The 26477-nt window shown below is 41.8% G+C and overlaps 3 protein-coding genes, 2 long non-coding RNA genes and 1 other non-coding gene across 8 annotated transcripts in view; 3 read left to right on the forward strand and 3 right to left on the reverse strand.

Annotated features, from left to right (window-relative positions):
* slc8a2b (solute carrier family 8 member 2b) overlaps positions 1 to 1876 on the forward strand; it is a 38126-nt gene extending 36250 nt beyond the window's left edge. The window contains exon 16 of the mRNA XM_077612111.1: positions 567 to 1876. Coding sequence (XP_077468237.1) covers positions 567 to 943 — 377 coding nt within the window. The 3' untranslated portion in view covers positions 944 to 1876. The remainder of the gene's footprint in view (positions 1 to 566) is intronic.
* Positions 1877 to 6113: 4237 nt separating this feature from the next.
* Positions 6114 to 11686, forward strand: srsf7a (serine and arginine rich splicing factor 7a). 2 transcript variants are annotated; one of them, XR_013303595.1, is made up of 9 exons: positions 6114 to 6358; positions 6990 to 7221; positions 7422 to 7598; positions 7685 to 7777; positions 7925 to 7966; positions 8061 to 8120; positions 9384 to 9482; positions 10075 to 10591; positions 11142 to 11686. XR_013303595.1 is itself a non-coding variant. In XM_077611705.1 (8 exons), exons 2-8 carry the CDS (start codon positions 6998 to 7000, stop codon positions 11191 to 11193), a joined length of 747 nt encoding a protein of 248 aa, XP_077467831.1. In that variant the 5' UTR covers positions 6114 to 6358; positions 6990 to 6997; the 3' UTR covers positions 11194 to 11686. The 2 variants fall into 2 exon arrangements, 1 of the variants encoding a protein (XP_077467831.1); XM_077611705.1 differs by lacking the exon at positions 10075 to 10591.
* Positions 11687 to 11929: 243 nt separating this feature from the next.
* Positions 11930 to 21113, forward strand: LOC144083751 (heterogeneous nuclear ribonucleoprotein L-like). 2 transcript variants are annotated; one of them, XM_077611794.1, is made up of 13 exons: positions 11930 to 12098; positions 13199 to 13314; positions 13401 to 13638; positions 13703 to 13788; positions 14699 to 14795; positions 14884 to 14956; positions 17594 to 17665; positions 17738 to 17988; positions 19284 to 19405; positions 19494 to 19695; positions 19772 to 19829; positions 20351 to 20461; positions 20534 to 21113. In XM_077611794.1, exons 1-13 carry the CDS (start codon positions 12021 to 12023, stop codon positions 20593 to 20595), a joined length of 1566 nt encoding a protein of 521 aa, XP_077467920.1. In that variant the 5' UTR covers positions 11930 to 12020; the 3' UTR covers positions 20596 to 21113. The 2 variants fall into 2 exon arrangements, with proteins under 2 accessions (XP_077467920.1, XP_077467919.1); XM_077611793.1 differs by having other exon boundaries at positions 17594 to 17988.
* A 2371-nt stretch (positions 21114 to 23484) lies between these two features.
* LOC144083296 (uncharacterized) lies at positions 23485 to 23768 on the reverse strand. Its single transcript, XR_013303516.1, has 2 exons — positions 23693 to 23768; positions 23485 to 23603 (listed from the first exon to the last, which is right to left on the reverse strand). It is a non-coding gene; the product is annotated as an uncharacterized LOC144083296 (long non-coding RNA).
* Positions 23769 to 24276: 508 nt separating this feature from the next.
* Positions 24277 to 26433, reverse strand: LOC144083895 (uncharacterized). The gene is made up of 4 exons (XR_013303663.1): positions 26387 to 26433; positions 25180 to 25325; positions 24887 to 24987; positions 24277 to 24318 (listed from the first exon to the last, which is right to left on the reverse strand). It is a non-coding gene; the product is annotated as an uncharacterized LOC144083895 (long non-coding RNA).
* On the reverse strand, positions 25863 to 26053 carry LOC144084102 (U2 spliceosomal RNA). The gene has a single exon (XR_013303729.1). It is a non-coding gene; the product is annotated as a U2 spliceosomal RNA (small nuclear RNA).
* Positions 26434 to 26477: the final 44 nt, after the last annotated feature.

Here is a 26477-nt window from a genome sequence, read left to right on the forward strand (position 1 = left end):
TCTAAATCATAAATGTAAATCAGAAATATAAATCCTCAATCTACATCGTGAATTTTAATGTTAAATATAAATGAAAAAATAAAATTTTTGACATACTAGCTCCGTCCCAGAACGCGTTACGCTCGTATCTCAAGGTACTACTGTATTCCGCTTTATTAATTAATCTTCTGTACCGCCTTACCTCACACGGGTGGCAGGGGTGCTGGAGCTTATAGTGAAAACTGATTTGAGATACGAGTAAATTGACATACGAGCTCAGTGCCAGAACGCGTTAAACTCGTATCTCAAGGTATTACCGTATTCCGCTTTATTCATTCATCTTCTGTAGTACTGCCTAACCTCACATGGGTGGTGGGGGTGCTGGAGCTTATGGTAAAAATTGATTTGAGATACAAGTAAATTGACATACGAGCTCAGTCCCGGAATGCGTTAAGCTCTTATCTCAAGGTATTACTGTAATCCGCTTTTTTCATTCATCTTCTGTACCGCCTAACCTCGCAAGGGTGGCGGGGGGTGCCGGAGCCCATAAATACACACGGTAAATGCTTACTTTGTTTGCCACGCAGACACGTTCGCCAGCAAAGTCGCCGCCGTCCAGGACCAGCACGCCGACGCCTCGGTGGGGAACGTGACGGGCAGCAACGCCGTCAACGTCTTTTTGGGAATCGGCGTGGCCTGGTCGGTGGCTGCCATCTACTGGAAGCTCAAGGGCAAACAGTTTCTGGTCAAGCCAGGTTCGCTCGCCTTCTCCGTGACGCTCTTCACCATCTTCGCGTTCATCTGCATGGCCGTGCTGCTCTTCCGACGCCGGCCCTCCATCGGCGGCGAGCTGGGGGGGTCTCGAACGTCCCGCATCGTCACCAGCCTGCTCTTCCTGGGGCTGTGGTTCCTTTACATTCTTTTCTCCAGCCTGGAGGCCTACTGCCACATACCGGGCTTCTAAGCAAGAGATGGATGGAGTACGTGCTAACTTGCTAGCCAGTTCTAGAGCGAAAGGGTTCTCAAAAGGTTTGGGGTCCAGGGAACCCTTCCCGTGAATAATTCTTTTTGAAATAACGCCCTAAAGCAACGTAATCGCCAAGTAGGAGTTACCGCTACACGTAGTATTTTAGTGGACCCAAAAAAAAACACCATAATTTTACTTTATTTTTCCAGGTAAAGTTCTAGAATACATGTTAAAATAGTGTTCTAGTTACACAAGTCATATTTTAAAACAGAAACTTGATTCTCATCATATTTAAACTCTGTGACCCTCCCAAAAAATCTTTTAGAAGGAATATTTTTTATTATTTTGGAGCCATTTGTTGACCAATCGCGAAAAAAAATTAATTTTGTGCTTCCTTCGCGTAAATTTGAAGACCAGACCAGGCAAATTTCGTCTTTTAATAGACTTGGACAAACTGACAGATAACGTTAAATTAAAAAAACAAAAAAATGCTGAGTCACTATCAAATCTAAGCGTTTAATTAGCCCGGTTTGGTATTTATGTCTTGTGGTGGACCCTAAACTACGGCTCGTGAACTCTGGGTCAAAGGTCAAGAGGGCTCTTTGATACGCACAAACACACACAACACACAAATATGACATTTATGCATGTATAACGTGTCCGCAGGCATATCAGAGAGCAAAAGGACGTGATTGGACGGCAGCGAATGTAACCTGGATGCGACAAAAACTGGTATGGACAAAAAAATAATAATCCATAGTGGAGTGGAATGTTTACATTAAGTTAAGTGTTTACGCAACGAAAAGACGGATGGGAAGGAAAGGCATTTGTAAATAGAGCTGCTGCATAAATAAATCCTGAGCGACATTTCCAACATTCCATAATAGCCATATGCATTATAAGACTGAGATGGGGATTTATTTTATTTTATTTTTTAGGTGCGGAAACGTCAGCTCATTAGTGAAAAAAAGAATGATACTGTGAAAAAAAGTTTTATTTTGTCTGTTTACAGTTGTTTCACCTGAGGTTTCTAGACCAGTGTTTCTCAAAGTGTGGTCAGTGGACCAATGGTGGTCCCCCCCCAAAATTATTGTGAGTGGTTTACTTCATGGGTAAGTCAGTGCATTGTTTTTCCACCGTTATTAGGTCAAGGAAGCTTAATTTAGATGCGGAAATTGCCACAAGAGAGTGTCAGAAATGCTACAAAAAGATGATATACTTAAGTAATAATGATGCTTATTTTATAATGTGAAGTCAAGGGCGATTTAGTAGGTCGCAAAGCTTTTATTCTGTATCAGAAGTCCCTTTTTAGGTCAATTATCATGAATCATGCGCTTTTAAAAGGGTGTACAGTACATTAAAAATGATGGAAGTTCAAATTGTTCATGATTCACTGTTAGCAAACATTGGTTGTTAGGGTTTATTTGATAAAAAAATGGGTCTATTTCCTGAAAGACTTGGAGAAACACTGATCTTGATTGAACTACTCTTCCATATTCTTGTTCCTTTATCTGTTAGGTTATGTATGGGTGGTTGATTTGCCATAAAAAAGCCCGGGAATTTTGTCATGGTAGTGCAACTTGTCGGCGATACCATCCCAGCCTTAACAATGAAAGCAGCCACTCTTTGCCAAGCCACTTTTAATCGCTCCTTCTAATTGTACTACACTCGGAAATAATGAAAAATTGATTTCTGACGACAGTTCTCTGAGATAGGCTGGCATGTCTGGATAGCTATGTGATGATGGACCCAGTAAACGTCTTTTTAGCTGCATTGCTATTTTGCCCTTTAGCTTAGATCTCATATCTTTGTTGCTGGCAGTCGTTTTGTTTTAATTAGATGCTGGATTCAGATATACTAATGCAGCCCTTGAGGCAAGATTTATGGGATGCAGGATTACACAGTTTCAATAGGCCGCTAATTCACTCTAACCATAATTGCACACTGAAGTAAAATCTTATCTCAAAGTCACAATTGACCGTAACCCCAATGATTATGACTACAGTAATCCCTCGACTATTGCGGTTAATATAGACCAGACATGGCCACAAAAATCGAAAAATAGCAAAGTAGGGTTTCCCCTATTGGGATTTTTTTTTTATAACTTCAGTGCTGTGTCCTGTTAGCTTACGAGTATCAGCATGGATTTTCACATTTTTATGAACTTAAAAAAATATCATTAATAGCAGAAAAAAATCGCAAAGTAGTGAATTTGTGATAAGTGCAGTCCCGATAATCGAGGGATTACTGTACATTAGTTTACTCGCAGCGGCCTGGCGGATGAGTGGTTACTTTGTCGGCCTCACAGCTTTGGGGTCCTGGGTTCAAATCCAGGTCGGTCCACCTATGTGGAGTTTGCATGTTCTTGCGTGGTTTTTCTCTGGGTACTCCAATTTCCTCCCACATGCCCAAAACATGCATGCTAGGCTATTTGGATGCTAAATTGCTATGAGTGATTGGTTGTTAGTCTCCTTGTGCACTGTGATTGGCTGGCCACCGATTCAGGGACTTCCCCCCGCTTCTGGCCCAAAGTCATCTAGGCTCCAGCACCCCCATGACCCTTGTGAGGATAACACAGTTCAGTAAATGAATGAAAAGTTTACTTGTCTGAAAGAGTCAAATTCCGATTCCCACCTTATGCTAATGCTAAGCTACTCATAGCAGTAACACTACACATAATCATACGTTAGCCTCAAATTTGAATCCATAGACACTGCATGTGGGTAACAAGCGGTTGCAACCCGCACAATGTACAGACAGCCATGCATGGGGTGCACTGCAAACTAGCTTTTGTGCAAAAAGCCACTCACGTGCCCTGTCGACAAGCGTCACAGATGCGGCACAGTCCTCCGGACAATTGTTTACTGTAATAACCCACGCGGCGACCACCATGTGCATCGGTGTCGTCGTCGCCAGCCACAAGTGCAATCGGTCATAGTGAAATGAGAACCATTCTATTCGTTTTTTTTCCTGAATGAAGCGAACTTTGTAACCTTTCTAGAGCTAATTTTATATCTTTTCCTTGCAGCTACAACAGATGTTTATTTTGTACTTTGGAACCATGAATTGAGTGGTCGCAGTGCACGCCAACACACTAGAATGGAGTTCACGTTAGCTCGTTAGCTCGTTAGCGACGCTAGATTTTGATACCAGTGTAGAGTATCATAAATGGAGCGAGCTGAATATGTGCGCTGACTGCTGTTTTTGAGTTCAAGAGCATTTATTTAGATATTTATTTATGTACAGTATATGAAGTATAATAAGCTCCGCCCACAGGTCTTCGGTTTCAAAATGTGCAATACAGGAAACGTCTGTGATGTGTTTGGAATCATTCACTTTCTCATACGCTGACTTCAAGTAGCCTGGATCTTTCCGAGTCCAATATATACAATAATACATCAAAAGATTGATTTGTTAAAAAAATAGAAATTATGAAAAATGCCTGATCAAAGTAGGATATGTCATAAACAGTAAGTTTTCGACTATGTACTTCATTTGTTTTCATAATTGAATGAAAAGCATATGATGTCAATCCCAACTTGTACTAAAAGTAGATTTTAGCCAGTCTACGCAATGCATCATGGGATGTATTGCTTTTCCAGTGACTGTGTGATGTATTTTGGAATAAATTGGGTGCTCAAATCTCTTTCCACATTTGAATATCACAATAGAAAACTAATTTAAGAGTGGGTGATTCCTAACACAGGCTAACTTTTATTTAGCTTCTTGGACGCGAGGTCGTCTCCGTCATGTGCCAGTGTTTTTGTCGTTTCTCATCCAGCTCCCTTTTGTGGTTGAGTTCTTTTAAATGTACCTATGTAGCATGTTTACATAAAAGAACAGTGAGGAACGCTTACAGAAAATAACGGACAGAGCTGGAAAAGGACTGTTTTGCAAAATCCAGCCAATATTCCGGTTTTCCAAAAACCTCTGCTGTTTAGCTGCAGCCTATGCTGTTCTCTAGTTAATGTAATATACTGTACTCTATTTCCTCTCATCTATATGTGTGTGTGAATGTGTATGTGTGTGTGTGTGTGTATGTTGTCGCCATGTTCCACTTGGGTTGCATGATGAACCTCCCGTGTTTTATGTGTTTTTAGCAGCATGTGAAGGATTTCAGGTTCCTTTCGACTACCATTCACTGATGGATAAATTAAAGTAGCGAGTGACATAAACATCAATGTCTACAATGTTGTTGCCTTGGACAAACTGTTAAAATAAAAGCCTGCTGTTTTTTTCAAGGCAACTTTCCTAAGCCATGTTACAGGTCTTTATTAATGTACAAAACTGTTGTTTGTGTACCCTGTCTTTTGTCTTGTTCCTTTGTGTCTGTGTGAACAATAATCTCTGCCTGAAACTTTTGTCGATTAAAAAAAAACTGATAATGGATTGACATTATCATTTATTAACAGCGGTGATACATTGCTATCGCAGAATAATATTTAAGTTTTATATCAAATGTATACAAATGTTTTGAAAAACAATGCTTGTTTGCAGAACATGGCATGAGGTGTAATGTGTTACTGAAAGAAAAAATTCTCTATTTAACAGAGGTTGACCTTATTTGAATATATTATTTATTTTCAAGGCAGCACGTGTCTGAGTATTACTTGTCTATCATATCAATCAATTCTTTTTCTATAGCTGTTGTTAACATAGAGGGTATTTATGCTTGTGTATATATTTATACACACGCACATATAGTATTTCTATGTACATTATACGAATGTATGTAAACATTCAAATACATGTGTAACGCGTCATAGAGAAAACGTCACACATATATGACGTAAGAGTAGGATAATGAGTGCTATGAACCAATGTGGACGGCCATATTGTGTCAGTGCCAATCAAAACATATACGAGTCTATGAACGTATTTTTAAACGACTTAGATTTTCATAAACGTGGAAGATGCAGTAAATTAACAGGGCAGTTTAAATTATTTTAACATTTTTAATATTCCGTCGGAATCAGGCATGTCACATATCAAACCGTTTTAAAATGTTTTTCCGAGTTAATAGTTATTTTACTGGAGAAATTCACATCCAAAATTCACTGAAATTATGCAAGCCAGTAGTTTACTGTTGTATATCACTCCCAACTTTTGACTTATTTAGTTTAATATTTTCGATGGTTATTATAGTAGTACGCAGCTGCGGAAGTGACGTTTTTATCCCGGGCTTTGCCGCGTTACCCGTATGCTCGCGTAGCGACCTCTGTGTAGCGCGTGTATGCGCAAGACTAGGCTAACGTATTTTAAAGTGGCGCTCTCTGTTTCTTAATCCATTCGTCATTTGGAATTGACGTGCCCGAGATTTATAAAGATAGAAACAATAGCCTTCCCACCTTGGGCTGGGTTTTTGTGATTTGGAGGTAAATCTGAGTTCGACGACGCAATCACGGGAAGAAGGTAGGTAAACGCTCGTGTGGTCGCCATTGTTGTTTAGCAGGCTTTGCGTGAGGCCTTCTAACCGCACTCAATTCGACACCCAAATCTCCTCCTGAACCGTGTTTACAATGTATATCTGGTTTTAACACGGCTAAATTATCAACTATAACGGCTATACTGTTCAGCATTAAAACGTTACTCAAAGTAATGAGGGGTCCAAAACGTCGAATTTTAGTACGCCATTACTACACGCTACGAGTGGTAGCATAGTATTATATCGCTATAGTAGAGAATCGAGTATGATGAATATAAGCCCTATTTTTATGAATTTAGTGACGTCACCGCGAAGTTTACACTTGGCTAATCTACTAGTCACAATGAATGCATTTTAACATGTCTTTTAGTTGGGTTCCAGAGTACTTTCGTTTTGGTGCTCTATTTCGTACTGGTTACTTCCAATCATAAGACCACTTTCCTAACAGTTATTCTTACGTATGCTTTCATCTGTTCCTATTAGGGGTATTACAAAGCTAATCAAAATTTACAAAGTAGTTGTCTGTTCCAAAACTTCCGAGGCACAATTGGTGACATGCACTTGGGATAAAATGACATTACAGTTTGATAACACTGTTTCACTCCCTTCCCTGTGTAGAAAAAAAGATGTCCTATTATTCTTCATCCCGAAGTTCATCCCGGGCCACCGACTGTAAGGTGTACGTTGGCGACTTGGGCAATGGCGCTGCCAAGGGGGAGTTGGAGCGAGCCTTCAGCTACTATGGCCCGCTAAGGACCGTCTGGGTGGCCCGGAACCCGCCAGGTTTTGCCTTTGTTGAGTTTGAAGACCCAAGAGACGCAGAGGATGCTGTGAAAGGCATGGATGGAAAGTGAGTACATTGTTATCAAACGTCAAGACCAGTAAACGTTCACGCTTGTTTCCAACTTCATACCCAGTCGAGTAGTTCATTTAAACAATGAAGTGAATGGAGGTGGATGCGTTTTTAGGGTTCTTGTCTACGTGTTTTTGCTGTGATTTTAACAATTCCAAAGTTAAGTGTCATCCTAACTGGCCGTTTGTTGTCCACAGGCTTCTGTGTGGGTCTCGTGTCCGTGTAGAGATGTCGACAGGCATGTCCAGGAAGGGCCGCGGACGCCCCAGCCGACGCCAGTTTGACCCGAACGATCGCTGCTACCAATGCGGAGATCGCGGCCACTACGCCTACGATTGCTATCGTTTCAGCAAGCGGGGAGGTCGTCGCAGCAGGTGCGGGCCGAGAGTTAGCGCCCCTAAAGTAATCATCCCTAAAAACTGTTTTAAAAAAACTCTTAAAACATTTTCTTTGCTGTTAGGTCTCGGTCCCGGTCTCGTTCACGTTCCAGATCTCGATCCCGCGGCCGGCGCTACAGATCCCGTACTCATTCCCGCAGCCGAAGCCGCAGCAGGTAAGATGGTTCGATGGAAATGTTGTTTGTTGATTTGCTAAAGATTTTTGGTTTCATACTGGGCTACTGAATTGGGCGAATCTGGCGTGGAGTTAAGGGTAATCGGTTTGATCGTTCATGGTTTTTGGTTTGTTTTTATTTTGCCAGGAGCCATCGTCGTTCTCCGTCTTACTCCAGGCGTAGGAGCAGGTAAGAGGACGGTGTAGGCTAGAATGAGATCATCAAATTATCCACTACAAGTAGGATTATTATTCTCAACCTCTTGTTTTCTCTGTCACATCAGGTCTGGCTCTCCAGCTCGTTCCAAGTCAGCTCGTTCCAAGTCTAGAACTCCAGTGAGAAGGTGAGAGTATGATGTTGTAAAATTGCCTGTTAGAGCTACTTCATGATCAAATTAAATTGACAAACTAGTCCAGAAATATCAGGGTATTGCAATATAGGTAGTTAAATCGCTGAAAGAAACTGCAGAGCAAAGAGATTGACAAGATTTGTTACATGTGGATTTTTTTTGAATATACGTTTCTGCAAAACACCCCTCAAAATGAAATTCAATTTTCCTACTTGGATTTAAACAAGTCTGGTTTTGACTCCTGAGTAAATGGGTGGATACTGTTTAAGTGAGGAGCTCCGTCTAGTGGTAAAGCTGCAAAGTGCAAGCAATTGGAGGCTGAATCCGTAATCGTTTTTCTAAATATATATTTACATACCGTATTTTCACGCCTATACGGTGCATCATATTTTTAGCCGCAGTGTCAGTAACGAGTGCTATTTCTGTATTTTACACAAAAAAAGGACGCACCGTTATTATAGACGCAGCCAGGCATGTCAAAACATACCAGCTTAAACATACACGCTACACCCACACGCTAAAAACACGTTTTTAAAAAGGCAACGGAAGCAAAACTGAGTTGGGTTGTACTTTATTTAGCCATTTTACAATGTACTCGCGTCATCATCACCCACAAATCCATCAAAGTCCACATTTTCTGTGTCCGAATTGAACAATTGTCCAAAGAGTCATCGAAAACGCTGAGTTTTATACGTTTGTCCAGCCGGCCACAATCCATTCGCAAATAGTAGCTAGCGTAACTATTCCAACGCTGCCTTCCATGCTTCGTAAAGCTATGTTGATGTTGATCGCCAGGTCACAATCCATTGGGTGTATTGACAAAAGACCTATATATCCCAGCAGTCACTGTGCAGTACTTTTTCTACGGGTAGTTGTGAGAGCTGCAGAGGATGGTGTACCCTATCGACTGATTTATTTTATTTTATCGTGATAACAATGTTAGTATTGGTCCATATATAAAGCACACTGGATTATAAGGTGCCCTGTCTATTTTGGAGAAAATGTAAGACTTTTTTTATGTGTGCCTTATGGTCGTGAAAATACGGTATTTTGTTGTGGGCCATGGGTTGTAGGTTGGAAATTTCCAGCCCATGTTTCCATTTTCTTTTAAGCTTTTAGGTTTCAAGTTCAAATGTGACCCTTGAGCAAATGTTTGCTCACTCTTTCATAAGTGATTGTTGATGAAATTATCATGTTTAAATTCACAATACTGTGTATATATATATATTTTTAATTTTTAATTGTTTGTCCCCTCAGTCGCTCCAGGTCCCGATCTCGGTCCAGGTCCGCGCCGAGAGGACGCTCCGCCTCGCGCTCCCGCTCCCGATCCCCGTCGACTAATCACAAGAGGGCCAGGTAAGCGAGGCATCTCATTGGCCCTTGGATAGCACTCTAGCGTTTAGTCCCGACAAATAACACTTGGCGGGGAGAAGCACGAGATGGCCGTAGACGATTGTGACAGATCACTGCTGGAGCAACAACTAGGAGTTGCGCCATTCGTACTACGAACAGTTGTGTCGACAAGTACTTCTAAACCAGCTGCGTCTCGCCATCGTCGTCGACGCCGAGGTGAACGACCGGAGGACCCTGAACCCTCGACGCCGGCCCGTCCGAATCTTGCCCCCTCCCTTCGGCCAAGTTAGCGTGGCGGGGCAATAGAAGACCGCAACAAGGGACTTTTGTGCAAGAGTCGTAGAGTCCAAAAAGAAGTAAACGATAACCATGTTTGTCACAACAGTTCAGTGGGGAATCCTTGGCGCGTATCAAGTGCGGTTGTTTTATTGCTCTGCAAAAATTTATCACAAAATGACTTTTGGCTAAGTTACCTGTAACGATGCGTGTTACGAATTGGCCACCGAGGCTAGGCAAATTTGAAATAGAGCGCTGCAGCTAAAATTGAGCATTTTTTTCCGCACAGTTTTGTTTATTTTTCATATTTTCTTTAAAGTGTGTGCTGGGAGCCGCGCACTGCGCTGACACTACTACAGCTGATCCCAGGCCCAGGGTCTGCCAGCTGGCCGTGTTTACGTCCTGCGGGAGGGTGACTAAGCGCTGACCTGAGATCAGCCTTCGCCTGGCATTAGACAGCGAGAATCTCCCCCCGCAGAGTGATTGGGTGACCTTCTGTCCGACCAACGCACACGCTCAGACGAGATCGGCGCGCGCACTCTTACGGTTGTCCTCCTAGAATCACCCAACGGCGCCAGCCAGCCGGCAGATCTACCAGAGCGCCGAACACGAACAATTCTGAGTTCGACCATTAAAAATTCCTTTACCTACTTGACCAGAACAACCCCCTACTACGTATCTACCTACCTACCTACCAGAGCTCTGCGGCCTTTGTTAGCTTCTGAAAATGAGAGCGAGCTGACCAGAGATCAGTCTTCAAGAGCGTAGTCATCCGTCCTTCAGTGCTTTCATCCTTCGCTTCTCTGTACTTGTTGTTTCTGCCAGTGTCTCCAAAGGTAACAAAATCCCCCCATCCCCACCCCATCTTTTTCTATCTCTCCCCCCCTTTCTTCCATGACAAGAATTTGTTTTTGTAGTTAAAACAAACAAAAAAATGCACTGGCCTTATGTAACGGGATGTGTGCGGTGACGACGGTCGACGATAAGCATGCGTTGACTTCTGTGAGTGAGTGAATGAATGTTGCCTCTGAGGAGAGAGTACACGTTCCCACCTTGGGCAGAAACCAGCAAGCCAGTTGTACTGGTTGTCGTCCCCTTGTTACTCTGAGTACCTGTCCAAAGGATGAGTTGACATTTTATTCTCAGCTGAAATTCTCCCCCAACTTTTTAAGTAGTGAACCGATTTTACGTTGCTCGGCTAGTTCCATATTTATCCGGCCCTGGTTTCAGACCTGCCACACTTAGCTCTAAAACTGAAGCAAGTTACCTTCCACCATGTGGAATATAGCTGAGTGAGTGAGTGTTCGCGACTGCCGTCTTCCTTTTTTATTTATTTTTTTTAAATCTCCTTTACTGCGCAGTGACTCCTCCCCTTTTCTGTTTCAGTCGTTCCCGCTCCGCAAGTCAAAACCGAAGTCCAACTCCAGCTGCCACCTGAATGAAGAACGACAAGCCCACTGCATCCCCTTCCCCCCCCGTCCAATTTTACAGCAGCTCACCGCGTTCTTTTCCTTGTCAGGTTATGTTTAAATTCTTTCGTGTGAGATGTACAGGTTTAGAGTGGGTCCTGTTGACTAAATCCACGGTAGATGTTGACAAAATTTTGTATTTTTTTTTCCCCCCCATTCAAACACTTGGACTTGTTAGTGTATAACATGTTTTGAACTTTTGATGAAGCAGATTATCCTGGCCTGCATTGCTTCATATTCTACATTGTGCTGCACTGTCCCATAACCCCCCCTTAAACTTAGTTTGGTTGTGCAAATCGGATCTCATTTTTTTGGCTTTGCGTTTCTTCCTGTGTAGTATTTTTATTTTTTTATCTTTTTGTGTGATTTATTTTCCTTTTCAGGAAGGGTTGCTTGAACAGTCGGTCCTGCTTCTGTTAAGACAATGGCAGTTTTATTTCTAAATAAATTTCACCAACATAAGTGGTTCTTTTCATTTTACAGGTTTCAATGGTTATCTACACATATAAAATTAAATCATAGACCATTGTAATGCAGAGTGTATACAAACACGTGAACTAAAGTGTTTTTGATAGCCGTATTCATTTGAAAATCCGTTGCGAGAAAAACGCGTCACCATCTCGATTTCTTATTGGCTGAAACCCTCGTGATCTGACGGACCCGCGTCTCGGCCAATCAGGTTACAGTGCGAGAAGGGGCGGGCGTAAGGCACGAGGGCAAGGCCTCGTTTTTGTCTGATGCACGTCCATTTTACAGCATCGACAGTTTGCCACCGTTGTGTTTAAGACGCGAAAACATGGCAACTGCAACAAACCGATATTACAGCGAAGACGGCAGAGCAACCAAAAGACAGAAAACCGACGGAATGTCCACAGTGAGTATATTGCGTAGGTGTGTTTGAGGTCTATCTACCCGAACCCGTGAACACGTCGAAGAAAAAATGCGCACACCGTCGCTTTTGTCCATTTGTATTTCCGATGTTGAGAAACAAGCCCCAAAATGTCCGCCCTGTAATGCGAATTTCGTCTAAAATTCAAAAGTGGACCTTGAATAAACTTAGAAAACATGATGTTTTGCCTACCCCGTGCTTATTTACAACTGCCTTTGTTCTCGCACCGGTAGCCACATACGTAATTAGCCTTTATTTACATTTCCTGCCACTGCAAACGCTTCACCAACACTACACCTATATAAAGTATTTGCTTTGTTCAGCTTAGTGTGCAATATGCACTTTTTTAAGTTAAAGCATTTTTATGCACGTCACCTTTTTAAATAAATCATTGTTTTATATTTATGAAGAGAAAATTATAATGAATACAATTTTCATATGTACTAATTCACTTCGGTTATGGCTCCCAAAAACACTAAGATATATTTTTTAATTTTATAGTATTTAACTCATTGCCTCCCATAGACTATAAAGCATCCAATTTATTAAAAATGGAGAGGACTGGCTGTGAATTCCCATTTTACAATCCCGCCAATAATAGTCGTTGAATGAGTGTCCGGTAAAGTAAACTATAAATATATATCATATGTAGTAATTTTATTATTACATTTTTTTTAACTGTCCATCTGATCTTTATCAAATTTGGTGGGAAGTTTACCACTTATAAAATTAATAATAATGTAGCACTTGTCTTAGAACTGTTTCAATTCTAAAGAAAATTGGTGTCAATGGACTATGTAGACATCTGTGAGATAACATAATACTATTACCATCAATGTTTGTGTGCTTTTGTTAATAAATGTATGCCATAAAAGTTGAGTAGGCCTAGTTATCTTTATATAAAGGTCATTATCAATTATCACATTAAGGAAATAAACCTTATAAAATGTAGTTTCTTACTATTTACCCCACACAGAATTCTTACGGGCTAAATAGCCATACGGCTACGGAGCCACTGCCCAATTTTAAAGGTAAAGGTGCAAATCCAATCATGTCTCAATGTTTTTCCCCCCATTCTGTGATAGGGCTATGAAGACCCCCACAAAACCCTTCCATCCGCAGTGGTACATGTCCGAGGATTGGTGGATGGCGTTACGGAGTCAGACCTAACGGATTCCCTGCAGGAGTTTGGAGCCATCAGGTGAGGCCCCTGTACATTCATTTGATAAATCTGAATATATAAGGATCTCCACCCTGAGCATTTTCAAACTCGTCTCCACTCAAAAGCTACGTAGTGTTGATGCCCAAGAAGCGGCAAGCCCTGGTGGAGTACGAGGACATCAACGGCTCCACCACGGCCGTGACCTACGCCGCCGACAACCAAGTGTACATCGCTAGCCACCCAGCCTTCATCAACTTCTCCACCAGCCAGAAGATTTCCAGGCCGGGCGACTCGGACGACTCGAGGAGTGTCAACAACGTCCTTCTGCTCACCATCATGAACCCCATCTACCCCATCACCACGGTGAGAGAGCCAAAACCGAAAGATTCAGTTTTATCTCGACAACTGATCGGGTCTTTCCCTGCAGGAGGTCCTCTACACAATTTGCAACAATTGCGGACCTGTCCACAGAGTTGTCATCTTTAGGAAGAACGGCGTGCAGGCGATGGTGGAATATCCTTAAAGAGCATTTTGAAGTCCTCGGTTTGCATTTACCGTATTTACTCGCATATAAGCCGCAAATGACGACATGCACGAAACTGCACGGCGACAAAGACGAAAAATCACAACGCCATGTCGCAAGAAAATGCGGCCGATACGGTCATTTATTTCAAAATAGAGAAAAGATAAACAGATAAAATGCTAAGCTAAATTTATTTTGATGTTTATGAATGAAATTCAAGAAGAAGAAAAAATGTATCTTGCATAAAAGGTGAAAAAACTCACCAGCCCACCACGGTTATAAACGTGCTCTTTTGTACCGCATAACCTTGTTACAAATATGGCAGTAGTACGAACCATCAAAAAAAAAAAAGAGATATTTTGACATTATAAGCAATTTGGCCACCACAACATCTTAAATTTCTGGTAAGAAAATTTTAATTTCTGTCATTAAAAAGCATCAGGTTCTCATCAAAATAGACATTTATTTGTTTCAAATTGAATAATTTCAGGTTCTCATCAAAATAGACATTTATTTTTTTCAAATTGAATAATTTCAGGTTCTCATCAAAATAGACATTTATTTTTTTCAAATGGAATAATTTCGGGTTCTCATCAAAATAGACATTTTTTTTTTCAAATTGAATAATTTGATATTTTGCATTTACAAAGACAGGCATATTAACTTCCTTACAGGGTGCGGCTTATACGCGAGAAATGGTAAAACTCATCAATTATAAGGGTGTGGCTTATATGCGGGTGTATTATGTGAGTAAATACGGTACTTTAACTAAAGTTATGTGATGCTTGTGTCATTGAGTTGACATTTCCCAATCAAAACTGCTTAAATGGTTCATTGGTGAATTAGGGGAGTGGTAAAAAATACTCGTAGGACAAGTGGACGCCTTAACTTGAGCGTTACATTTGACTCGGTTCAAAGCGCCCAGCGAGCCAAAGCTTCTCTCAACGGAGCCGACATCTACTCCGGATGCTGCACTCTGAAAATTGAATACGCCAAGGTAACCCAGACGGACCTCCGAGACTAATGACCTTCTTCTTCAAATATTTCTTGGTCGTTAAATACGTCACTGTGCCTTGTTTTCTCAGCCCACTCGTTTGAACGTGTTCAAGAACGACCAGGACACTTGGGACTACACGAATCCCAATCTGGGTGGCCCAGGTAACACCCGCATTAACGCAGAAATGTTTCCCAAAATGTGCTTCATACAAAGACAAGCGCACGCATCACAATGTCAATCAAGGCCATCCATGGTTTCACGAGTAGCTCTCGCTTATTGTAGTCAACTCGCAGAGGAACATTGCCATCTTCAACACCAAACACTGTTATGTGAATTGATCAAATTGTGTTACAGTGGGACTTTAAATTGGAGGTGTAGAGTAGCGCCTCCAAGGTCCAACAATGGCCCCGTTGCTGTAGGTTAAAATATGGGGAAAAAAACTGTGTTTCTCAAACTTTTTGGACAAATACTACCATTGTGACCAACTACCAGTTTTGCCCCCCAATTTACCATATTTTCCGCACTATAAGGTGCAACTGAAAGCCTTATTTATGAAGCAAATTTTAAAGATGTGCTTTATAATCCGCTGCGCGTTATAGTGCGGAGAATACGGTACGTGATTAATGATTCAAATAAATTATTGGGCATTAAAGTTGAATGTACATTATACATAAAATGCCGAAAACGTCTTTATAGTCAATTTAAAAACATTAACGCTGAAGTGTAGATTGGAAGCGATTCTTTTGGCCTTTACATGCGTCACCCTTTTAAACCTTTTAATTATGCAACCAACGTAAAGACTTAACATCTTAGCAGTGAAAGTAACAATTCTCTCAAAGATGCTGAGGGAAGTTTTTTTAATTTTCAATGTTGGTGGGGGATCAGGTAAAGGTCTCTAGATTTCAAGAGGTTCCACTTTATATCTTCAAATTTAGTGTATTTTTTCCAGCTCACAATGCGTTCTCTTTGAAATCTCGCTTTTCCTATAGTGCACATAGAGTTTAAAACCAGATTGTCCTTTGACGGGCTGCATCTTTTAAATGTGCGCTTCTCTCTTTAACATGTTTTCCCCCTTTTAGACTTTTTTTTTTGTGTGTGTCTGGAAACACAACTCATCCCCGACAGTTACTTTCGGGCACAAATCACGCTAAACGTACAGGAGGGGGAAAAGCGGCAGGCACACCCCACTCCACTCCACCCCACCCCGACATCACCGCCATCACCTTGTGTTCTTCACCGAGGACACACGCGCTTTCACACGCCCCCCCACCCTCGGTCAAGGACTGTATTTGGCATCACTCGACGACAACGCCAAGCTACGCTTGGTCCCAGATACAAAATGTGGGCGCTCCAAAAGCTTGACCGGCATATCCTCTCCTTCCAAAATCTTCATGAGCACACCCTCTCACCACCACCACCACCACCACTACCAGCACCAGCACCACCAGCACCTGCACCTCCCCAAAATGGAGACTGACATCAATGAGGAGAGCACAAACCAAGCACCCACCCGAAAACAGATCAAAACGAGGCCCACACTGACTGACACGCACCGAGAGCCGACTGATGAAGACACTGCTGACAACACCCTAACAGAACAGAACAGAAACACGCAGGCCCATTTCTGCTGACTCCGCCTTATCCGTGTCCTTGTATCGATACTTTGTCTCCCATCTTTCAGAGTCTAGACGCCGGCTAAGTCCTCCCGCGTGAGGCCGCCGCCGCGTTGCCTGGGAGGCCGGCCTCCCTCCCTCCCTTCTTCGTAGGCGGACCCTCCCAAAAAGCCACTCACGGGAGGCCACTCTTTTCTTTCTCCCTCCCGCAAACGAGGCTATGGGTGTGCGGTGAAATGAGTAACGGAGTGCCGAAACTACCGCAGGCTCCCCTTCCGTCTGTCCTGGGTGTGTTGGCATGCAGTAAGTAACACGAGAAGCCTCGTCAGCACCCAACATGGCCGCACATCACTTTGAACAAACGGTTTTTTCCTGCACGCTCTCCTGAGCGCCACCCCATTCAGAATTGTCCCCCCGCTCCCCTCCTTTTGACAACAGTGAGTGTCGACCTCGTAACCGAGGCGCCGGAAGCCAAGGCCCGCTCCGGGCGGCCATTTTTGTTGTTGCCGGTGACGGCCGCCCAAACGCGGCGACGTTGTGACCGTATTGTATGGCCTCTCTGAATGTGTGTGATTGTGTACCCGCACAGATGGCGACGGCGTTGGGAGCAACGCGGGTGTGTTCTCTCGCCCGCACGTGCCTAGCCTTTGTCGTGCTCCCGGTTGACCGTCTAATCCCACCCGAGCGAGCACCCGCAAGGAATGCCACTACCACTTTAGATGAATCCCGTATGACACCGCGTTTTGTTTTCTCGTCGTGGGAAGATGGAGCCCCGATAGAACCTCGCCCCGTATTTGGGCGGGGATGCGACGTGCCGAGTGTTCGTTAGCTTTTGGAAATCACCCCGACTCGGTCGCAGTGCAACATAACTGGTTTTCTACTTAGTTATTGTTTGATATCAACGTTTGATTGCCCTTTGGGTGAACAGTGGCGCTGTTGCATGAGAATTTGCCATCTGTCCTGTTTTGACTGGAGCATGTCACTTTCTCTCTTTTTTTTTTTTTTTTTTTACAGCTTTTTCATTTAGCCGTGTGGCTTTTTTGTCGCTAGATTTTGTCCTTTTTCTGTGTGTTTGCTGTATTTTTTTGTCTGCATTACTGATTAATGTCTATGCGTCTATTGGGATTTTATATTGACTTTTACTCATTCCTGATTGCCTATTTTTATTATTTTTTTGCCTGACAGACGACACGAGCAGCAACCCCAACAAGCGTCAGCGTCAGCCAGCCCTGCTGGGCGACCACCCCCCAGATTACGGTGAGACCCCGGCGCCTACTAAAAATGGCGTCTGGATCCGAGACACGCCGTTTCATTTCCCTCCTCCGACAGCTGGCAGTTACCACGGCTACGAGGAGAGCTACGCCTCCTCGCCCTACGAGAGTCGCCGCATGGCACCGCCGATGAGGGGGCGTGGTGGCGGGAGAAATTACGGGCCCAGCTACGGCGCCCCGCCGCCTCCCCCGGGCGAGTACGGCGCCCACGCAGACTCGCCGGTGGTCATGGTGTACGGACTGGAGGCGGCTAAGATGAACCCAGACCGCGTCTTCAACATCTTCTGTCTCTACGGCAACGTGCTGCGGGTTAGTGAAAAATATCCTTGAAAGTGCTAACGAAAAATTTTGGTGACAGCGGTATTGTAATTTTATATGTAGAACAGGGGTGTCGGATTCAGGTTGGTTCGCGGGCCACTTTAACGTCAACTTTATTCCACATGGGCCATTTTAGATATAATATTTAGATTTTTTTTAATAAATGGATTAAAAGCCCTGAATATTCAGTTTTTTACAGATCTGAAACAATGTTTATTTTAGCTTTTTATTTATATTTTTAGATTTTACAAAATAATTTTTGACCTAAAAACAGAAAAAAATGGATTAAAAAATGACAATTATTATTATTTTTATAAATGGATTAAAGGCCCTGAATATTCCGTTTTTTTTCATAGATCGAAAACTGTTTATTTTAGCTTTTTTTTTATATAGTTTTAGATTTTACAAAATGATTTTTGAACTAAAAACACAGAAAAAATTGATTAAAAAATGACAATTATTGATTTAAAAGGGGGAAAATCAGGAAATTTAATATACATCTATACTCTTCATTTGAATTTGATCCTAAAACAGAAAGTCGGCACTCATGATTTACTTTCTCGGGCCACACAAAATGATGCGGCGGGCCAGATTTGGCCCCCGGGCCGCCACTTTGATACATGGGATGTAGAAGATGAATTTGGCTCTGAAATTTGACAATTTGCAAGTGATTCCACTCAAAATGCATTACGGCAGCAAAGGAATGTGAATATAACGAGACTAAAATTGAACTATTACAAGGTTAAAATCAAAATATGATGAACGCTAAATTATAGATTATACTATTGCAAGATTCGACTTGTGAAATAGTCATATTGTTGCTTATTTTTCTCTTATGTCATCAACTTTTGGCCACGTTAAGTCTGTGAGCCCAACATTTTTCTTTGCGTAATATTAAATTTAAGTAATAGTTGTAGAACAGTCATAAAATTATGCGATTAAGAAACTACTTATTTTTGCATCACTCGAACTGGAAGTTGTTCAGGGTGACGCAAACATCCATTTTTGGTGACATTAGCTAAGTCAGTGTGAACAAATTCGATTTTTTTGGAGGTTGATGTGAGTCCTGCTGATAAAACTTTGATAACAATGACTATTATTAATATAGGCGACATGGTTTTTAAATGTCCCTTGAGATTTTTTCAATGCAAAAAGTGCTGCAGCTCAAAAAAGGTCGGGAGACACTGCGTTAGGGAATGTCCTCTTTTTATGACATCACAACCAGAATGGATACAAGATTTCAGTGGCCCACATTGTAAGACGTTTATTGACATCCTTTTTAACAGGTGAAGTTCATGAAGAGCAAGCCGGGCGCTGCCATGGTGGAGATGGGCGACTGCTACGCCGTAGACCGTGCCATCACTCACCTCAACAACAACTTCCTGTTTGGACAGAAGCTCAACGTGTGGTGAGAAGACGCGTCACATCGGACTCGTTTTTTTTTTCTTTTTTTGCGGGGTTTTTAAAGATGGCTCTCTCCGATCCGCCATCCGCAGCGTGTCCAAGCAGCAGGCCATCGTGCCGGGCCAGTTCTATGAGCTCGGGGACGGCTCCAGCAGTTTCAAGGACTTCCAGGGCTCCAGGAACAACCGCTTCACGTCGCCCGAACAGGCGGCCAAGAACCGCATCCAGCACCCCAGCAACGTGCTGCACTTCTTCAACGCGCAGCCCGACGTCTCGGCCGAAATCTTCTCCCAGGTGAGAAAAAAAAAAACAGACGGACGGCATTGCTTTAAGAGAATCTGACGTGACACCATCTTTTTTTTGCCTACAGGTCTGCGACGACTTCGGCGTCAAGAGTCCCGACAACGTCAAAATGTTCTCGGGCAAAAGTAAGTTTCCGTTATTTGCTCTGAAATGGGAAAAAAATGGCGTCAAAGAAAGCTTACATCATGTGTCAAAGTGGCGGCCCGGGGGCCAAATCTGGCCCGCCGCGTTATTTTGTGTGGCCCGGGAAAGAAAATCATGAGTGCTGACTTTCTGTTTTAGGATCAAATGAAGAGTATAGATGTATATTAAATTTCCTGATTTTCCCCCTTTTAAATCAATAATTGTCATTTTTTAATCCATTTTTTATCCATTTTTTTTCTGTGTTTTTAGTTCAAAAATCATTTTGTAAAATCTAAAAAAATATATATAAAAAAGCTCAAATAAACATTGTTTTAGATCTATAAAAACAGATTTTTCAGGGCTTTTAATCCAGTTCTTTTAATCCATTTATTTAAAAAAAATCTAAATATTATATCTAAAATGGTCCAGCCCACGTGAAATCAAGTTGACGTTAAAGCGGCCCGCGAACCAACCCGAGTCTGACACCCCTGGCTTACATGTTTCACCTGTTTTCCTCGGATAGGTGGCGCCCCGACAAGTGACCGCAGCGCTTCGGGCCTGCTGGAGTGGGATTCCATCAACGACGCCATGGAGGCCCTGGCCTTGATTAACCACTTCCAGATGAAAAACGCAAGTACGTAGCAGTCGCGGCACCGTCCGTCGTGGTCGCCGGGAGTTTATTCATGTCAATGTGTGGCTCTTTCAGCCGGTCCGTACCCGTACACCCTCAAGCTCTGCTTCTCTACTGTTCAACACAGCAACAACTAAAGCATGCTGGGAAGCCACGCATTCATCCAGTGGGAGTATTCTTAGGCTCAAAAATGGCCTTGTTGTTGTTACACTTTTTTTTTTAAATATACAGGGTGTTCCAAAATATTTGACCCCATTTCATAGGCCAATCATTTTGACATTTTTTGGGGGGGGAATGACTTCAAATGTTCTACTACGCAGGGAGGTTTCACAAACCTGCTCCATTAAAAATCAGAGATAAACTCTGCCGTCTCAAAATGATTTGGCCTACCGAATGAGGTCAAACATTTTGGAACACTCTGTATGTGTGGGCCAAATTCAATGAAAAATGTGCACTAAACAGGTGAAAGTTTGCTTTTGGTAAAATTGTAGGTGCTACTCAAAATATCGGATATCATTTCCTAGTTGGGCTTATGCCATATTACCCTGAAAACACCTGCTCATGTCTGATTTTGGAAGCTAAGCAGGGTCGGGCCTGGTTAGTACTTGGATGGGAGACCGACCATCTGGGAATAAACTTATGTTAAAATGGAGAATGATTTAAGTGTTAAAGTGTTTGCTTAGAAGCAGTGGCATCTCTAATATACGCACGTTCTCTCTCTGGTGTCGTGGGTTCAAATCCTGGTCGCGCATGTGTGGAATTTGCCCTGGCCACTTCTTTAGGGGGACACCAAGATTTGGGGAGGGGGGACACCCACTGTCTTGGTCCCTCCCCGCCTCCGGCCAATAAAAGCCTTACTACACATGGTCTTTTATATGAAACAGAAAACCACACACTCCACCACTAAGTGGGAATTGAACCCAGGCTGGCCATACCCAAGTCAGGCGGAAGAACCACTGGACCGTCAGGTGGCATCGCAAGGTTATTTTTCATAACCAATAAAGAAAGACCATAAAGGCTTTAATTTGTTTTAGAAAAAAATGACCATTTATAGTAAGACTTTTTTTATTTAAGGTGGACCGGTGGATTGAGTGGTTAGCGTGTTGTGCTCACATCTCTGGGGTCCTGGGTTCAAATCCAGGTCATGTGGGTCTCTTTAAAATTTATATAATTTTTAATGTGTTTCAATAAACACCAAACAAAGATTTCCTAATTTATTTTGTTGTTATTGTATACAATACAATGAGGGATTCTTTACGTTTCAAATGTCAAACTATTCATTGAGTCTGATGGCCTTGAATAAAGGTGAGTTGATGTTGTAAAATACTCATTAAAAACGTTATTCAAGATTTGATAACATTAGTGTACTAACATACGTGCTGTTTTAAAGCATCAAGACCCCAAAACTCATCACTACGTCATCTTCAAAACATAGACATTGTGTTTGGAGGACATAACACCTCTTGGAGCGCGGTAAGCAAGCCACCATCTTTTCCACATTCAATATGGTGGGACCATATGGGCGTGGTTACGTCTATCAGCCCAGCTGCGTAAATTACGCACATGCGCAGTGCCTCGTCTTCTCCAGCAGCCATTTCTATGCTGTCGGACGTCCAGCACGCCAACGAGGTAAGGCGTTAAGCAATTTACTGGCTTTCTAAGTGCGTTTCTGTCATTTTTATTAGGAAACAATTGAACTAAAACGCCAACAAATCTGTTAGTTTAATGCCAGGTTGACCACACCGTCGACAATTTAAGTTTGGGATCCTTGTTCCCACCGGCATGTGACAAGCTATCTTAGCATTAGCGTCACGACAACGCTTTCCATTTGACCACGTCAAGCGTCGTCTTGATGTTAATACAAAGAGATCTAGTCCGTTTTCTCCATTGTCGAGTCGTGTAGAACGACTTTTAATTGATTCAAACAAAGCCGAGATATATTGTTTATTGTAATTTTGCTTTTTCCTGTACTAATTGTTTGTCCACTCCCAAATAGCTTGGTTAAATCAAGATGCAGCTCTCCCAGAACACTCAAACCCTTGAGGTTGGTTACAGGAGAGGAGACTGGGCCAGATGACGGTAAAACTAATCCCATCTGTTGAATCTCCAGTCTCTGTATATGACAATTTTTGCTTTTTTTTTTTGCACGCATCAGGTCCATGTCCAGGTGATCTTCCCAGGTTGCCCACTTGAAGATGATGCCTCGTCTCTGAACTCTGCTGGCAGCCTTCTGAGAGGTTAGTTTATTGTCGAATATCCAAGTATTCATCCAGATTAACTTTATTGACTAACCCCCCCCTCTTATTATATAGGTGAAGTCCAGAGTTCTCTGGCTCATGATGGCCAGGTGATCTTCCCAGGTTGCCCACTTGAAGATGATGCTTCGTCTCTGAACTCTGCTGGCAGCCTTCTGAGAGGTTAGTTTATTGTAGAATATCCAAGTCTTCATCCAAATCTATTTTATTGACTTCCCCCCCTCTTATTGTATAGGTTAAGTCCAGAGTTCTGTGGCCAGGTGATCTTCCCAGGTTGCCCACTTGAAGATGATGCCTCATCTCTGAACTCTGCTGGCAGGCTTCTGAAGTTAGTTTATTGTCGAATATCCAAGTATTCATCCAGATCTATTTTATTGACTTCCCCCTCTTATTGTATAGGTTAAGTCCAGAGGTCTCTGGCTCATGGTGGCAGATCCTTAAGGTAAGGAGGATCTTACTTTTTTTTTTTCCATCAGAAATTTTAATAAAAGAGATTTGAGTGTCAATTGTCTTTGTTAAAACACTTGGAGAAAAAAGACCCAAGACCCTCAATGGTCTTTTTTTTCCTTTTTTATATTCTAAGTATTTTTCTGTTTAAAAAAATGACTAAGTCCAGAATACAATGGCTGTTGAATTTTTTTTCTAAGTCAAAAAATTGTCTTGTTTACAGGTGGAGCAGACTGGCCATACCTAAGTGTACATCTTTTAATAAAAAAATTCAAATCAATTGCATTCTTTTTTTTTCTAGTTATATGAAGAAAAATACATGTGTACATTTCAAGTTCTTTTATTTTTCCACAAATTAGAGCTTTTGAGATGAGTACATGTGGAGCAGAGCAATAGTCCATCAGTAAATGGATAAAAAAATCCTCTTCCCCTTGGGTGGAATTCTGGAAGGAAAAAAAAAGAACAAGTCAAAAAGGTTCAACAAAAAATAAATAAAGCCATGTCAGGTATTTTCAATCAAAAAGATACTTACCAGGAAGGCCATTTTTCCCAAAACACCAATTAAGTTCCATTGCTCCTTTTGTCAGTCAGCAAGTCTTCATTCCACTGCAAAGCAAAAGGCACACAATATTAAACATGGAAATATTAGACATACCTTCTGGTGGCTTGGTTTGCTTTTTCTTTTTGACAACTAGAGAGGCTCAAAAATAAGAGCCTCTATAACAGGGATCTCCAACTCCAGCCCTCAAGGGCCCCTTATCCAGTTTATTTTCCATATCTTCCAACACACCAAAATCAAATGATCATGATCATCTGAATCAGATGTGGTGGGAGATGTGGAAAACATACTGGACAAGGGCCCTCAAGTACCAGAGTTGGAGACCCCTGCCTGCTCTATAATGACGAGTACCAGTGAGGGGATGCTGCTGTCAAAGACTGCCTGCTGTTCGACGTGTCACCATTTCTTTAGTGTTGATTTGGTAAACTTGGGTGGACCCTGAAGAGAAGCAAGATACAAAATGAGTAGATTTAGTACACATTACATGAAAGAAATAAATTCCTCACCAAAAACACTTGGGTTCTACCTCATCCACAATTGGTCTTCGTCAATTTTGCCAACTTTGTCACCTCTTCCACCGTCTCCGTGGCTTGAAACCTCTACAAAACACATTTGGAAGCACAAAAGACCACATTAATATTGCATGTTATTTCATCCTGGATGAGTTTTTCAGTCAATCATTTCAAATCCATTCTTTTTTTTTGAATAAATATAGCAAAAAGTCCATTGATTTCATTTTTTTTCTTCATACACTGAGGAAAAATGGTTATTTTTTACCATATGTTTAAACTAGAGTCAAAAATGACCCTGTACTATTGTTGACTGAATGTCTCAAACGCATTTAAAACTCAAAATGAAAAGGTCCAAACCCTGAGGTCTGCCTTTAAGAAAGTGAAGGGAAAACAAGCCCAGGGTAAAGGAATATTCTAGAAAAGTGTACTATTTATTCCTTACACCTCCACTGATTACCTTGTTTGGCTGCAAGTTAGCCACACATGTTCTTGCTATTAAAAATCAACACCACTTAGTGTGTTCTCATTCAAAATTTGAATGAATCCTAATAAAAAAACAAGCTAATTGAGCAAAGCCTTGGATACTGAACGCTGATATTTAATGATTACACGAATAGAGTTAGTATAAACTACTATTTAAAAAAAAAATACTCACTTGGCTGACAAACAGCTCGTTATGGCGTCGACAACCTGCTTCTTTTTGGCCGCTTTGGCCACATTCTTGATGTTTCCCAGCAGTCTGTGCTCGTTGAGGAACTGAAACATACAATGGATTGATTTCTTTTTAAACATAAAGAGCTACAGCTAACGCGATGTAGCCAATTTGTTTGCAAACATTTTACTGTCTGCATCCACATGGGGCCACGTCACGCCATCGAAGCATGTTACCGTCAAAAAGCACTCTTAAAAGGACAACTGGGGCTTCGGAATCCCCAAAAGACAACGTACCGAAGGCCCTGCATTGTCCTGTGAGAACGTTATCAGGTCTTTCTTCGGTAAATCGTCACTTCTGAGCTGCTCAGCAGTCCACTGCCGAAACCGGGTGCTGGCTCATCCGCCATTTTGAAGAATAGAGGCAACCCTTGAACTCCGACCTGGAAGTTAAGTCAGACAGGAAGTTAAAAGCAGGAAGAAAAAAATGATGGCGTCCTCTAGTGGCTCAATGTCTTTTTTTAAAGACCTTAAAAAATACAATGAAAAAAAGCCTTATTATACAGGGTGTTCCAAGTGCATTGTATAATAAGGCGTTTTATGTAAAAAAAAAAAAGACCATGTATAGTAAGGCTTTAAAAAAACAACAACAACATAATAGGTTTTTTTTTAAAAAACGACATAGTATAGTAAGGCTTTTAAAAAAAAAAACGACATAGTATAGTAAGGTTTTTTTTCTTAAAAAACAACATAGAAGAGTAAGGTTTTTTTTATTTAATTAACGACAGTATAGTGATGGCTTTTTTTCTTAAATAAAACAATATAGTATGTATATTAATATTGTTGACATTCGTCAATTAAATGTAATATAAGCAGACTATTTGAAGTTAGTAGTGGGGTCAAGAATTGAAGTTTAATCTTAATACATCCTAAAGGGAGTACGTGTATATTTGCTTACATAATTTATTTTCACAATTAGAGGGGGGTGCACCGTTCCTGGAGGTACTGCAATACCAGGTCGATGCGTGGAGTGGACGGAGCAAGCCCCTATTCCATCTCCCAGTTCCAAAAATCAATTTAATATATGGTCCCCGGATAGGGGACGTATCAGATATTAAACTGATAAGAACAGATACTACACTTGATCTTAGCCAAAAGGCCGAGAAGCGATAACCACAAACTGTCAAGGTGGACGAATTACGTTCAGCCAATACCACCTAGAGTGACGGTCACACAAATAAAATAGGAAAAAAAATCAGCACACATAGGCAGAACCTACAACTCCACACATTTAGGATAAAAACCGTCAAAACAGCGTTGTTTTTTCCTTTAAATGTAACAAATGCTTTCGAAAAATGTCACGTCTTGTGGATCACATGTCAAACATTGGTCCAATCAGAATGTAGCAATGGACTTATCCCACAATGCCCCGCGGATTCCAGCAGAAGGCAACTCATCCGTTTTATTCAATTGCAATAAAAGCATTCCTTTCAAATATACTCACTGTTTGCGTTATTTTCTTAGATTCCAAGGAAGATGACACTTTCAATTATGATTTCTCAAGCTTTGACGTCATGTTTGGTGTAATCTGGGCA

The sequence above is a fragment of the Stigmatopora argus genome, chromosome 10, assembly GCF_051989625.1.
Source record: "Stigmatopora argus isolate UIUO_Sarg chromosome 10, RoL_Sarg_1.0, whole genome shotgun sequence".
NCBI classification, from domain to species: Eukaryota; Metazoa; Chordata; class Actinopteri; order Syngnathiformes; family Syngnathidae; genus Stigmatopora; species Stigmatopora argus.